Consider the following 14,459-nt stretch of genomic DNA (forward strand, 5'->3'; position numbering starts at 1 on the left):
GTGATACCCATGGCTTTATATATCTCCCCGATGGGGGTCTTCTACTGTTTCTTAGAGCCATAAGACTGTATCTCCCCCTCGATAATCACTTTGGTAGATCGAACGGGGTAGCAGATACCTCGATAAGCTGCCCACCACCTCAAAATTTGACCATGTTTCTGGTAAGAGCTTCTTGTCTGGAAGACTGCAACCTAAATCCCCATGCATCTGTCCATGGGTGCCTTCCACCGCCCCACCAAGGGTGAGGACGACACCTTCCAGTGCTGGGAGATGTCGAGCCAGCGTTAGCCTCAGAAACAAGAGATGCTGTTTATATTGGCTCCCTCCAATCTCCTTCGTGCTATAAAGGAGGACCAGTTTCGGCTCAAGAGGGATCTCCCAACTAATACCTGGGCCAAGCAAGAGGTCACCCACGCCAAAAGGGTTGTAATGCTGTATGGCCCCAAAGCTAGCAGCATTGTGAATGGCTCAGGGGAGCCTATGTGCTTCTGGACTCTTCAGTAACGAGGGAGAATAGACGGAGGAGGCCGCGGTGCGAGGAGGTAAGTGTTTTCTTTTAAATATTTTGTCCCCCACCGCCCCCCAAATTAATGTGTGTAGCAACTGACAGATAGTTATCTGACATGGACTCCTCAATATACACCTCACAAGATACTGCCTCATAAGAACTAAGAGGAACTAAAAAGGGTAAATTATAGGAGGGCACAAGCTAGGCTTGCACTGCATATAGGGCTTCTACACCACAAAAACTGTTTTCTGCACAAAAAGGTTTCACATGAGTATATTCAAAGGCCATTTGAAAGGAGGCATTCCCCAGTAAAGAGAAACCAGGCAATCTCTGAATCAAGTGCACAAGTGAGTTTTTTAAACACTGCAGTAGACAGCAAAAGCATGGGAAATAACCTATTCCGATTTTCATGAACAGTGGCTTATTTACTTCTCATATCAAGACTCTGGAAGAGAACCTGAGAAAACATTTACTGTTGCTTTCACAGCCGCATGTCTGCACTGCAATCCTCAATGGAGACATCCTAAGATGACTAAAGAAGCCATGTTAATATAGGTGTATAGGAACCAGTCACAATATCACCCATCATAATCACTTGCTGTCCAACGAACTATAAGCATGATGGAGAAGAGTTACTTCAGAATAGTTATCCTCTTTACCCAATCTATGACTGACCAGACACGACAGCCATGAATAAATGTATCATCAATACTACACCAGTACGCCCATTAAGAGAAGCTGGGTTTTCTTGCTTTGCATTTGTTGCACAAAAACAAATTATGTTAAACGTAACAAATGTGACAGCATACAGCTTAATGATTGGACTAGGACATGCCACTTTATTTCTAATGGAACAGAGCTAGAAATAGGTATCGCACTGCCTTCAAAACAAAGGCATATGTTTTAGAAAGAAATGTTCTGGAGGATGAGCATGAATCAATATTGAAAGAAAACTCTACTTTACCGGTTCTACAAAATGGCCTTAAAAGTATGTACGCTTTGACTGCATAAGTGCACCAGGGAAGAGAGCGAGAGAGAGCGAGAGAGAGAGAGCGAGAGCGAGAGCGAGAGCGAGAGCGAGAGCGAGAGCGAGAGCGAGAGCGAGAGCGAGAGCGAGAGCGAGAGCGAGAGCGAGAGCGAGAGCGAGAGCGAGAGCGAGAGCGAGAGCGAGAGCGAGAGAGCGAGCGAGAGCGAGCGAGAGCGAGCGAGAGCGAGCGAGAGCGAGCGAGAGCGAGCGAGAGCGAGAGAGAGCGAGAGAGAGCGAGAGAGAGCGAGAGAGAGAGAGCGAGAGAGCGCGAAAGCGAGAGAGCGCGAGAAAGCGAGAGAGCGCGAGAAAGCGAGAGTATACGCGTACACATGCATTTATACTCACAGAAAGAAGGACTGGAGAGTATTAAAAAGATACGTTTGAGTCAAGCGAATACTCACTGTTATGTATATATTTTATTACTGGAAATATGTGCAGGAGAGTCCAAAATTTGAAGATTTTAGGAAATTCATTAGATTTTTTAAGACTGCCCTCACCTACTATGTAGTGGCATGCTTCATACACATGTATACATACACTATGGCAGGCACGGGCATGCATATTGCTATTGTAGGACAGAAATACTCTATTATCCAACTAAAAGCAGCAGATTCAAGGGAATACATCTAGAGGGTATCTTGTGAGAGAATGTACTAAACGTTTTCCACAAACAATGTATTTTCTAAACTCAAGACAGACCATTCCCTTTATTTTATACTGAGAAACAAACAGCCTAGTGTTTTTTCTCCTTCTCATCTATCTCCCGATTCTGGGCACGATAAAAAGTAAAGATGAGCACTTACCGGAGCTGTAGCTATCAGTAGAGGACTGTGAGATGGAGCGTGAGAGGGAGCGTCGTCCGATCTTTGTGGGACGTTTATTAAACTCTTGCTTCTGGTCTGCAAACTGGATCTGTAAACAGAAAAATATATATAGAAACTTCTCATTTATAACATGCAGTATTCATACGTTTTGAACAGCTAGAGAACCAAGGAAAAACTAAAGTACATATATCCGAAGATTTATGAATGATCACATTTAATTCACTATATGTGTGTGGGTAGGGGGCAAACGCGATTTGGAGTGCTGCTACGGTGGCCGGGTTTTATTTCAGTCACTGAAAGCATTCCAGCAAGGTCCTGGAGGACAAATCAGGCCAATCCTCGCTGGATTCCAGGGAGATGTGCTTTGGTTCTTAATGAGGCATTAATGACCACTACAGTATACCATTAACGCTGTACAATTGACCTCCTTTAGTCTTTGTCTAACTGAAGTGGAATGGATGAAGCCAAGAGCACAGAGTACGAGCATGAGGGGGAAGGTCATTGCACTGCGGAGAGCCGGGGCCATAAAGACAGACAACCTGCACTCAGACTAAAAGAAGACAAGATGACACTTTGAACTAGCCGAGCAAGGAATAGTCTCTTCTCGTTGCCGAAGGAAGCAGACTTTCCAAGAAACAACCACCATCTACGAAAGATTCTCTCCGAAGGTCAGAACAACTATATTAATAACCTCCCCTAAAGGACATAATTATTCAATCGCACTCACTTCTAACTTATGGGTATCCATGTAAAACGTAACTAAAAGAAACTGCAAAGTGGCACTGACGGCACAACGCTTGGATAATCAAACACTTTTTTTTTTAGCTCCTAAAACTTTCAACTCCAAAGAATCCTATAAGTTAATATGCTTTGATACACAACAGGCTAGATGAATCATTGCAGTTCGGTCCTAGGAACTTCCGAATAGCACATGACACCTTTAGATACCTTGGAATACATATTTACAGGGACCTCGACAACTTGATAGATGGCAAGATTACCAGGGAAATTACCACACTTAGATCACAAATTAAATTCTGGAGAACTCTCCCACTGTCGGCGGCGGGTAGGGTAGCCATTACTAAAATGGTGATGCTACCCAGATTATTGTATTATTTTACAAATATAGCTGTAGTAATTCCACCACATATATTTAAAGCACTGGATACACTCCTAGTGGAATTAATCTGGGGCAAAGGACGACGAAGAATAGGGTTACCCAAGTTAAAATTAAATACTAAGAATCGAGGAATGGGAGTCCTGGATTTCAAGACATATTGTGATGCCAGCCAATTACAATGGATGGCATATTGGCTAGCAGGCCGGAACCTACAAGAAATAGGTATGACACAAAGGGAATGGAGTGGGGGTACACTACACACAATGTTGATGCAGACTACCAGAATACCATCAACAGCGCCCCAACTCCTGAAGGTGGCCCTACAATATTGAAGGAAGACACTACGCTACACCAAACAATGGGGGCCATATGCCCCAAATATACCCCTGATGGGCATTCCTTTACAAATGGAGATACTATCACAAAGGCGCATCTCGGTGTGGGTGGAGTCTGGGGTGGATACAGTAGGTATGCTCTTCGTAGACGGCATGCTAGCGGATCATGACACGTTTGTGAGAAAACAGGGCGTGCCAAATACTCTTTTTGACACACACACATACTGCGATATGTGCGCCGAGGCTGGGCGCCGGATGGGGTAGAACCACGAACACACAAATTGGTGAATATGTTATACCTTATGGGCAATGGCAGTCACCTAACGAGATAGCTAGCACATGGGATCAAAGCACATACAGCAATATCGCTAGTGCCCCTTGGAGAAAGTTGGAGTGTGGAGATCGGGAAAGCCCTTACAGACAAGTAATGGACATTTGTTATAGAATACCCCAGAAAGGTGTCGCGTAACCCGAAATTTAAATTTATACAATTAATGATACTACACCGTGCATATTTAACCCCTCACAGACTGAATACGATATTTGCGGGGAGTAGCAGATGAATGCCCAAGTTGTCCAGAGAGGTTGGCCGATTTACTTCACATGCTATGGTCGTGCCCACGCCTTTTAAATTATTGGTCTACCATACAACACATATTAACTACACTAGCACCAGGGAGGAGTCTGTATACCTGGGAATCTTGCCTGTTAGGTGTAGGGCTCAACAGTAAGGTAGGGAAACCTACAACTCGCTTTCTTAACTTGATGCTAATCACAGCAAAGAGAGTAATAACAAAGCGCTGGAAGGCGAGGAAAGCACCTGCGATACAGGTTTGGTATGCAGATGCAATTCGCTGGGGTACTGCTGAAGGCATAGAAATCCAAAGGGAGGAGAGACGAGGACTGAGGAAAAAAACCTATTTCCTTCGACTGGAATGTCTTAGTGGAAGAACTTAAATCGGTTGACATCGCAGCACTAACACTACTATAGATACGCCAATGCCCTGAGAAATAAACGTAACAACAAATATATACAGGATGCATTAATGCTATATACAGTTAAAACGTTAGCCGCAGTTACAAAACATGGAGGAAGGACTCGAGGAAATGCCAGCTGCACATGCATAGTCTGATACTGTGGTTGAACTGGGAGGGAGGGGGGTAAAGGTTATATGGTTAATAGGTTAATCCAGATAGATTGGGTTTTGCATAGTTAAAGTTATAGTATGTGGCATATGTCCTCACCCAGATGTACAACGCGAAGCACTATGGGGACTCCTAGGATGTGTAATATGGATGTAAACTAGTTACTGAGATCTGGGTTCACACTAGTGTGGCAAACTACAAATATTGTTATATAAAGGATACGCTTATAATTAAGTGAAGATGCATAACATGCCCATGGAAATACCAACTATGTATTTACGTACACGATGTAAAAATTTAATAAAACATGTTTAAAAAAAATGTTAATATGCTTTGTTTTTCAATATCTTCTAAACTAGGGGTGTGAGAAATATTTTTTCAAGTACATTTAGCAAAGATGACAAACTAAATAACTGCACAATCGTAAGTATGTCCCTTTCAGAAAACTTAGCCAGTTGAAGAGAATTCGTGCAACAAAACAAAAAAACACGCGTGTGAGAAATTGCTCCACACACAAGCTGACCTTCAAAAAAAGAGAAAGGGTAGTTTTTTGCAGGACTTCTTGCCATGATTTCTAAAACTTTGCACAGTTCACAAAAGTTAAAAAGCTTTCATATAATTTAGTATTTTCTTAAGGAAAACCTTTGCACTCCACTATTGTATTCCCACAAGTGCACCATAACTGACTACGATCCTAGTTTAGGAATGCCATCCAACTCGGACAGTTCAATGTTCACTATTTCCCTGCCCGCCTCTCCAGCATTCCCAACACACCCACACGCCAGACATGCTAGTGCCACTGATGCCAAATTACATTTCTTAACCAACTCTACTAGTAATCAGTCATCTTTCCATGCTGAAAAGTTGAGTGCTAGAGGCTTAATAAGGGTAGTACGAGTCAATGAGTTTATGCAGCAATGCAGGACCAAACTTTGCAGACTGCTGATCAAGTATTTATCAATATAACATTGTGACTGTAGGTGAATTATGCAGTACACAAAGTGGAACAAAATAAATACCCGTGTTTTACAAAGTTTCTCAACACGTTTCTTAAGAAAACATACATCTTCAGCAGATACCGTTAAAAATATTATTTAAAAATGTTTATGTGAAATCGTTTATATAAACACTGTACAACGGTGCACTGAGCAGTGTAGATTTATAGTAATTAAGGTACATCTAATAAGCCTGTGTACTCCAACTGTTTTTAAACTGGCTTCCTGTAGATCCATACTTGGTGCGTTCTCTGTTCACAGTACATTCTTAAGGTCCTATCCCCTCAAGAACCAGATCTGGGAACAGTGGTACACATTACATATTTATTGTGAAAACATCTCTCAAGAAGGCACTTTAAGTCTATTTTCCTCTTCAGCCGATGTAGCTGAAAACATTCTGCAGAGAGCTAAACAGGACTAAAATCGCTAATGTTATGTGGTAATGAACGTGAGGAGTTGGTATCCCAAAAGTTTTCATAAAGATTTAAATTCACAACCAGATGATGCTTTCTTAACACCCTTATTTAATTTTACAGAATCTAAATTGTGGAGAGGCCAACATTTTTTTACAAGATAGCCCTTTGAGAACCACGTCATTTGCAGAGGCTTTAACAGAAGTATGGATTACCTTTTGACTCCATGTCAAAGACATCTAATTTCCCGATGGAAGGTTTCATTTAGCACAGTAGTGTGTTCTGAGTTTTATGGCCTTGGGTTACATCGACTTAATTCATTGGACAACTGAACACATTAAGACTAGCACACTTGATCCAAACTAGCGCTTGGAAGCAGCTGCAAGATTGCTGACGCTATGTACATAACACATAATGATTTGTAAAAGTAAAGCCCAAGGCAGGAAAGTTGTTCTCATGGCATGGAGCCAGGATAACACAGAGCAATTATTTAATGACTGGACACTGGAGGTGCGTCCAAGATGTGGAGACCATTCTGTCTCCTGGCAGGGTCAAACATCATCTGCTAAAACTCAGACCTTGAGGGGAAATCACAGCGTACAGAACCAGCACAAGAACCCAGGTCCATCTTTTAACTCTGGGAGAGTAGGACCAGGGTGCTCTTTGCCGTACATCGGTGAGCACCACAAACTTTTCTTTCCATTTCTCATCCCCCAGAGCAGATCCAAACTGCTCCAGGTCAACGCAAACACAAAGTAACCAGTATGAAAGACCATGTTCCCTCCTTCCCTCTCCCCTGCATCCTCATTAAATCAGAATCGTTCTACTACTGTAATATCCATTTTCTCTTACCTCTACTTTCCCACAACTGCATTTAATAGCAGCCTGGGTGTGGTACACCAAAATGAGCAGAACATTTTACTTTATTTCTTTTACGACCCTTTCTTGTTCATGCTCGTACCTACCTTTGTGCTTTTAAATGATGTGCTCAGTAGCAGCCTGTTGAAATAACCGGAGTTAGTGGTCAGTATCAAAGCAGTATGGGTAACAAATAGTATGTGTAAGATATAGTGTGTCTGTGATAGGAATTACTTCCCAGTAGGTGGCATCTAAACAGCAACAAAGGTCTCTTTTAGGGCCAAGTAGTCAGTGACTTGCAATGCAATGGCCATAAACTAATCCCAGGTAAGAACAAGATGAGTGTTGATGACACTTTGGACCATGTCCTGCATATTTGTTGTTTTGTTTCGCAGAGTGTCACTGCAGAAAAGGATGACCCAACCACTGCCATACCCTGAACTGCACATGAAACTTAACAACGAAAGCAAACACAAAACCCATCCTTGGTGAAGGAACAGAAATCATAAGAACACGCACAGAAGCAGCAATTGTGTGTAGTTGGACTGAAAGCTGCATGGTAGCTGTTCCTCAATGCCAGTGGGCTCGCTCAGAAAGCACATGTAAGTTGCATAAGCAAGAACAATGAAATAGTAACTTAAAGTTCGTAATTATTTTTCTTCATTGCTTTCGTTCAACAGCACGGTCTGCTATTCTGCATCAGTGATCTAACACAAACAAATCAGTTATCAATGTGCTATGACAGCACGGGTTTGTTGTGGTCAGATGTGCCCCAGTATACCTCAACAGCAAGTGCAGAAAACGTTATCTCCCCTTCCTTCCTTGTGTATCAACTACACAACACCACGGTTACCAAGACAAATGGCACTTGAGAATCCCAGGGAGTACAAGATGGACAGAGTTGTCGTCTTTCCTACTGTCTGAAATCCATGATTGACTCGTCTCTCATACAGAAGCCCTCGAATCATCTAACTGCAGAAACCTGAAACGTGAACACTTCTGGTCATTTCTATTAAAATCCAAAACTTCTCTTAAAGATCTTACCATATCAGCACAGTCCATTCTTATGTGCACAGGAAACTATGGCGATTTTGGGAGCAGTCGGTCTTTCGCAGTATTACAACACCACGACTTCTCGGAATCACATTCGCAGACCTTGAAATGCTTCAACTCTTCCATAAATATCGGACAAAATCCCACCAATAAAATGGCATTAATATGCAGGGAAAAAAAATCACTTCTGTCATAGATTGGTCCTCACCTGGGATTTTAACCCAGAGCCTCCGTTCACATTGTATTTCTTCTTGTTGTTGAGCATGGCGACAATCCTGAAGAACTGGCCGTAATCCCTCCGGCAGGACTGGGCACCGCAAGGCCATCCATTTATACCTTGGAGCACCTACGATCTCGCTGGGTCTGGTTCCAACCTGCCCGAATGGCTCTCTGGCCTGGCCTCCAGCGGATCGCTTGGCAGACATGAACCCCAGTCTTTAATGAGGCATTCCTGCTCGCGTCGTTATAGGTACAGCCCGAGTAATTAATGTCATCTTGCTGACCTCTAAACTGTTAGGAGCAGTCCAACAAGGACCAACGTGCGTGCACATTAAAATGGCTCACTCGTGTCCCAAGCACGCTTCCTAACCCAGCTGTAATCGACTTGTTAATTAGGTCTGCTTTATTCTACGCCCTTCTGTGCAGTGTATGGTGGCCCAACACATTACCACACTTCACATGCTTTAAAGAAGAGGTGAAAGAGGGTGGTTATGTTTTTTCATGTAGAGTGCAGGCCCTTGCCCGGTCATTCTGCAGCTGAAGAGTAGACCCAAGAAGCCGTGATCCATCATATGTTTGTAGGACCGTCACTGCAAGTTATGGTAAGTACTGGTATCAATAGTGTGCACTGTCTTTCATGATCTGCGCAAATCGTCGGAAAAAACGCTGTCCATGTTAATGGAATCCAGAAACCTTCAGTCAGTGAAAGTGGTTTAAAGCCGGACATCCAGGTTTAAAAAATATATATACATAGTATTCGTTTCTCCAGCAATCACCTAATCACACAAGGAGCTAATTTTATGCTGCATGAAGTCCTGTGGAAGTTAAAGACTGGTGAATAACTTCATAAACACCGCCTCTGGGGAGCTCCATTCAGCTTGAGTTGTCACCCCAGCAGTTTAATGCCCTTGGTAATGCCATGTGAGCATGAATGCTTGTCAAATCTTATCCTCCTCCACCCACCAGGTACATGGAATCACTTGTAATCTGTCGTACATCCAAATAATTTTTTTTTTTTTTTTTTTTTTTTTTTTTAATCAATATATTTAAACATTTGCATTCCGAGGGCAGTACGTGGGCAGAGGTGGCAGGGTATGGACGAAAAAAGGGGCAGAAGTGGGAAATGAAGTCAGGGTCACATAACGAAAGGGTGACAGAAGCTGACAAAAGCAGAAAGATCTGTCAGTGAAAGTACCACAATTAAATATCTTTCAAAACCGTTCTGAAGCAAGCAGGGGGACGAGAAGGAAGGGGGATTGTATGCACTTAACCTAGTACGGGGCTCAGGAAATATAACGTTGAATATAAAAGGGCTGTGGGTGATAAAAGACATACATTCCCCCCGTTCAATGTTAACAACCACTTTTGAACTGTTCAAACTCGCTCACACAGACGGACTCAACAAGTCATACTGCGCTCTTTACTATGTGGCACTTACATCAGCCTAAGCAAGTTAGAGTTGAGAAGTAGCCACTTCACTCTAAAGTAATGGTTAAGAACACAGCTGCTGCAGAGCAAACTATCCAGTTACCTTTGCAAGGGCAAGTACTATAACCCTTTGTGTGGGCACACCCAAAGTGAAAGAAAAGGATGCCCCAATAAAAGCAAAAGCAAGGAGTATGGCTGCACCACATCAACCCTAAACATAATGTACGGTCTCTGCATTACAGCAGAACCCACAAACTGCCAACAGGTCACAAAATGAAATGAGGCACCCCAGTAGTCCATCGTCTTGGATGTCAACCCTGGCGCTCAAGTCATTTATGGAGCACAAAGTATTAAAAAAAAAAAAAAAAAAAAAAGCTCATCCTAACAATTGTCACAATTTAATCACCTGTCGATGGGACTCTTCCAATGACTCCCAACATTACCTGCAACAAACATGGCTGCTCATCAATAACCACTCAATAAAGTAACAGTGCTTGCTTTCAAGCATATAAAGAAAAAAACTAAATAAAAATAATAATATAATGGGTCGTAACGAAGATAACTTGATAAGACTCCCACTACGCTGATGAAATTAATGTCATTTGTATCTGCTCGGAGCAGACTACATCTGTCCAGAGTTCTGGCCCTCTGAATTAACTGAAAGGGGACACGCCTCACGCAACAGACATTACAAAGCAAGCATTGACGAAGCCAATAGATCTGGCACGGTAAGCTGCTGTGATGGTTACTTTATTTTTTATAGCAAGCACGTCAGAACAATATAAAGACAACTCCACAGTATTATATAGTCTCTCTTGTGTAGTCCATGCATAAGCCCGAGATGTGGCAACAGTGCAAATGTACGCTCTTTACAGCCAGGAACTTAAGTGAGCCAGCGATGATGCTCACAAAGCTAAAAGCATGCTGCTGACGTGTGATCTGCCCTTGACTAGTTTCTATCCCGGCAGGGCCACTTCACGCTTTATCTTTCCAAGGTCAAAAGATTTAGCATCAGTGAGCTGAGCAATTGTAAAACTTGTTTTTTACAACACTTTTAAATCACTAGAATAATGCTATTAAACACAATATAAAAAAACTATTTAATATATTTCTATACTTAACAGAGAAAAGTTCATAACATGGGCACTTGGCAAAAGGACTTGAGTAGTAGGAACACTCTTTATCAGCACTTCTAGGCTATTTCACTTAAAAAGTGCATATGGTAAACTTGGTATTAATCAATTAAGCACGTTTGAGTCCACAACAACTAGGTTCACAGTTAAAAAGTTGTTGAAACTTAGTCTTCCCTCACAAGGCTATCAACGTGTACATTTAAAATTTCTAATTGCATGCAATTTCTTTTAGGACATAATGTGGTTTACAGTTTAAATATTTGAACACATTTCCTACCAATGAAGCGGCTTCTATGCTTTTTTTTGTGCTACAAATAGTTCTACTGACAATCAATTTTTGCGTTGCCATAAGGCTCCTCAGTAATTTCACTTACTGGAGGTTAATTACATTTAAAGGACAGTCAACTCTGAAGTATATATACTCTTCTTCGCCCAAAATGGACAATACAGGTTTTAGTGGAGTGTGAGGTTGGGAGGTTTGGGCTGCTATGCGTTACATCCCCCTCACCCAGCCCCCCAAGAAGACAGTTTGCTGGGGGGCGTGGCTTGGATCCCATTGGGTATGGCGGCGTTCTCCTGAGGCTCTCCGGACCGGAGCAGCGATCTCGCGTCTCTCTCCTCGACGTGCACGGAAATCAAAGGAAAATACGTCAGAAGGCTTGGGGAAGAAAATGTGACCGCCGGCACATTTGGGAAATGCCTGGGTATGTTGACATTTGAAGTTTTCTTTGCCTCACAGACGCGGCGATATCGCGGCCACCATTTTGAATCTTAAAACACCGCGATTTTCCCCCTATGACAGCCGCTAATGAAGCTTTAACTTATACGACCTCCAATAACGAAATAGCGGCTTACTAATGACATTATCAGATATTGGTGTGCCAGAACAGGTCATGTAACCCAGTTTTTCATCATTGTTTTTTTTTTTTTTAAAGAAAAAAAAAAGAAAACAAGCCCTGAAGTGATGTGGACATCGCCGCCATTTTGTGGGACTCAAAGATAAATGCCTGGAATTCCTCTTATATAACAGGAAATGTCTCCCCATCAAATTAAATGGTTTTTTAAAAATTGCGGCTCCTGTATCTCATGAAATCAAAGGCCTCAATTGTTATTGCACCACAGCACACTTGTTTTGTCAGCATGAAGGTGTCACAGCTTTACCTTTCATTGGACTTTGATCGCCATTGAATTTATTGTGCATCCTTTGGGACTTTTTAGAATATCTTCTAGGCTCCTTCTTCAACATTGTTTTTGGATTATTGGGAAGGATAAAAGGATCCTGCCTTACAACACCCAAACAAAAGCACTCTTATATCAAAAATTCCCCCAATAATTCTAAACTCGCCAAGCTAGAGGATTCAGGTTCCCTCTCAGAAGGGAGCACTAATACAACGATGGATATTGCTCAGGCTTTACCCGGAAAATCTAATGTAAAGCGTCTAAAGAAAGTTCCGCCATCGCCACCTAAATCAACCACGCCAGTCTCTATGGAGCTACTATTGCAAGAAATCAGAGCGCTTAGACCCTTCGTTGAGGAAACAAATTCCAAGTTACAATCCTTATCGGATAGCTGGTCTCAACTCGATACAAGGCTTACTGTTGTGGAGCAAAATGTTTCTTCAGCCAAAGAGACCACTAAAGTGTAACTGTTCTTCAATCTCAAGTGACATCACTTACCAAACAGGTCGAGGACCTTGAAAATCGAAATAGAAGGAACAACATGCATATTTATAGCCTACAGGAAGTGGCAGAAGGTTCTGACCCTATCACCTTCTTTAAATCATTCCTCCCCAACATCTTACATCTCCCAGAAGACACTATGCTGAATATACAACGCGCACACAGATTTGGCCATCCACCATCAGGTACCTCACCCACACTGAAGCCAAGAGGAGTTATTCTTTATTTTCTAGAATACACCGACTTGTTAAAAGTTTTGGCTGCAGTTAAATCTACTCAACAAATTTCTTGGTCTGGTTCACCACTGTTTTTTCAGGATTACGCTAGAGCCACCGCGGCCAGACTTAAAGCCTTCTTAAACATGACATCTGATCTTCATTTAATGGGAGCCAGATATGGTCTTTTTCACCCATGTTTATTCAAAGTCACGTACAATAATAGAACAACCACATATGAAGACACAATACGTTTACAAAGTTTCATTAATTCGCACAACATGGATCATATGGATGCTTCTGGAGCTCCGATGCTGCCTCACAATGGTTCTCCTTGATTATTTCTTATAAACATTTATCATCTTATTTACTGTAAGATTGTATGCTGTTACTGATGCATGTATATTATCTTTCCTTTGCTAAGATGTTTATGTCGAGGTTGTTGCTGTTATCTCTGGATCCCGTTTGATCTCTTTTCTTGTTCCTTTGTTCATTGTTTAAGTTCTCATTTGGTTATTCATTTTTATTCTTTACTTACACAGTTCACTCAGCGTTGGGGCGCGCTTGCCTCCTGGTTCCGTTGTGCCTCTCCTGGATGTTTTGCCTACTCCAAGTGGTTCCACCCCTCCCCTCCTCAATGTTCACTGTTTGTAGGTATGTTTTTCTTTTTCTTTTCTCATTTGTCTTCATGTATTCTTATATCCGTTTTTCTTATGATGTCCTTATTTTGTTCCTATTCTCGTTCCATTATCTCTACTTGATTTTCATTGCTAATGTCCTTTTGATCTTTATCTATACCGTATCTTTTGTTTATCGGGTTCTTACGTTCTTCCTGGTCTATTGCCTGTATGATGTCATCCATGCCTTCATTGCATGTACACCTATGCTTCTCTTTCTAAATTCATTTTCACATGCACTTATTTTACTATCTTCTCATTTCTCCGATACTTGTTCTTTATGTTCCTTCTACCATGTATTTTTGGGTCTGGCTTTTTTCTTTGGTTTAAAACATCTATCTCACTTCTCCCTTTCAGTCTGAAATAATAGCATGAAGCAGTGAAAGAAGGTCAGTCATTTTATGATAGATTATGCCGTTAAAACTCATCTCATGGAACGTTAAGGGATTAAATTCTCCTATCAAAAGGCAGAGAGTATTATCCCACCTAGCTAAATTAAGTGCCGATATAGTATTTTTTGCAAGAAACGCATCTAACGGAGAATGAATCCTTGAGATTAAAAAAGGGATGGGTGGGGGAGATTTACTTTTCCAAAGGAGATGGTAAACACAATGGGGTAATGATACTTTGCCGTAAAACATTACCAATTAAATTTATATCGCAACAATCAGATACTGAAGGTCGGTGGTTAAATGTTAAATTGTTGTTAAATAATGTTTTAGTCTCTCTTTTTAATGTATATGCTCCCACTGCTGGCGATGCATACTTCTGGTTTGAGATGGAAAAGCAAATTACTCATTATATTGAAGATAATTATATAATTCCAGG

At 41.7% G+C, this 14,459-nt stretch overlaps 1 protein-coding gene across 4 annotated transcripts in view; it reads right to left on the bottom strand.

The window, feature by feature from the left end:
- Nucleotides 1-14,459, bottom strand: part of AHCYL2 (adenosylhomocysteinase like 2) — a 469,222-nt gene that overhangs the window by 283,547 nt on the left and 171,216 nt on the right. For 2 of the 4 annotated variants that reach the window (XM_085653637.1, XM_085653638.1), the window contains exon 2: nt 2,339-2,447. In XM_085653637.1, the coding sequence (XP_085509763.1) occupies nt 2,339-2,447 (109 nt within the window). Of the gene's footprint in view, nt 1-2,338; nt 2,448-8,270; nt 8,304-8,487; nt 8,571-14,459 lie in introns of those variants that run through there. The other 2 variants (XM_085653639.1, XM_085653640.1) reach the window with 2 other exon arrangements.

This window comes from Triturus cristatus, chromosome 4_1 (genome assembly GCF_964204655.1).
Source record: "Triturus cristatus chromosome 4_1, aTriCri1.1, whole genome shotgun sequence".
In the NCBI taxonomy this organism is placed as follows: Eukaryota; Metazoa; Chordata; class Amphibia; order Caudata; family Salamandridae; genus Triturus; species Triturus cristatus.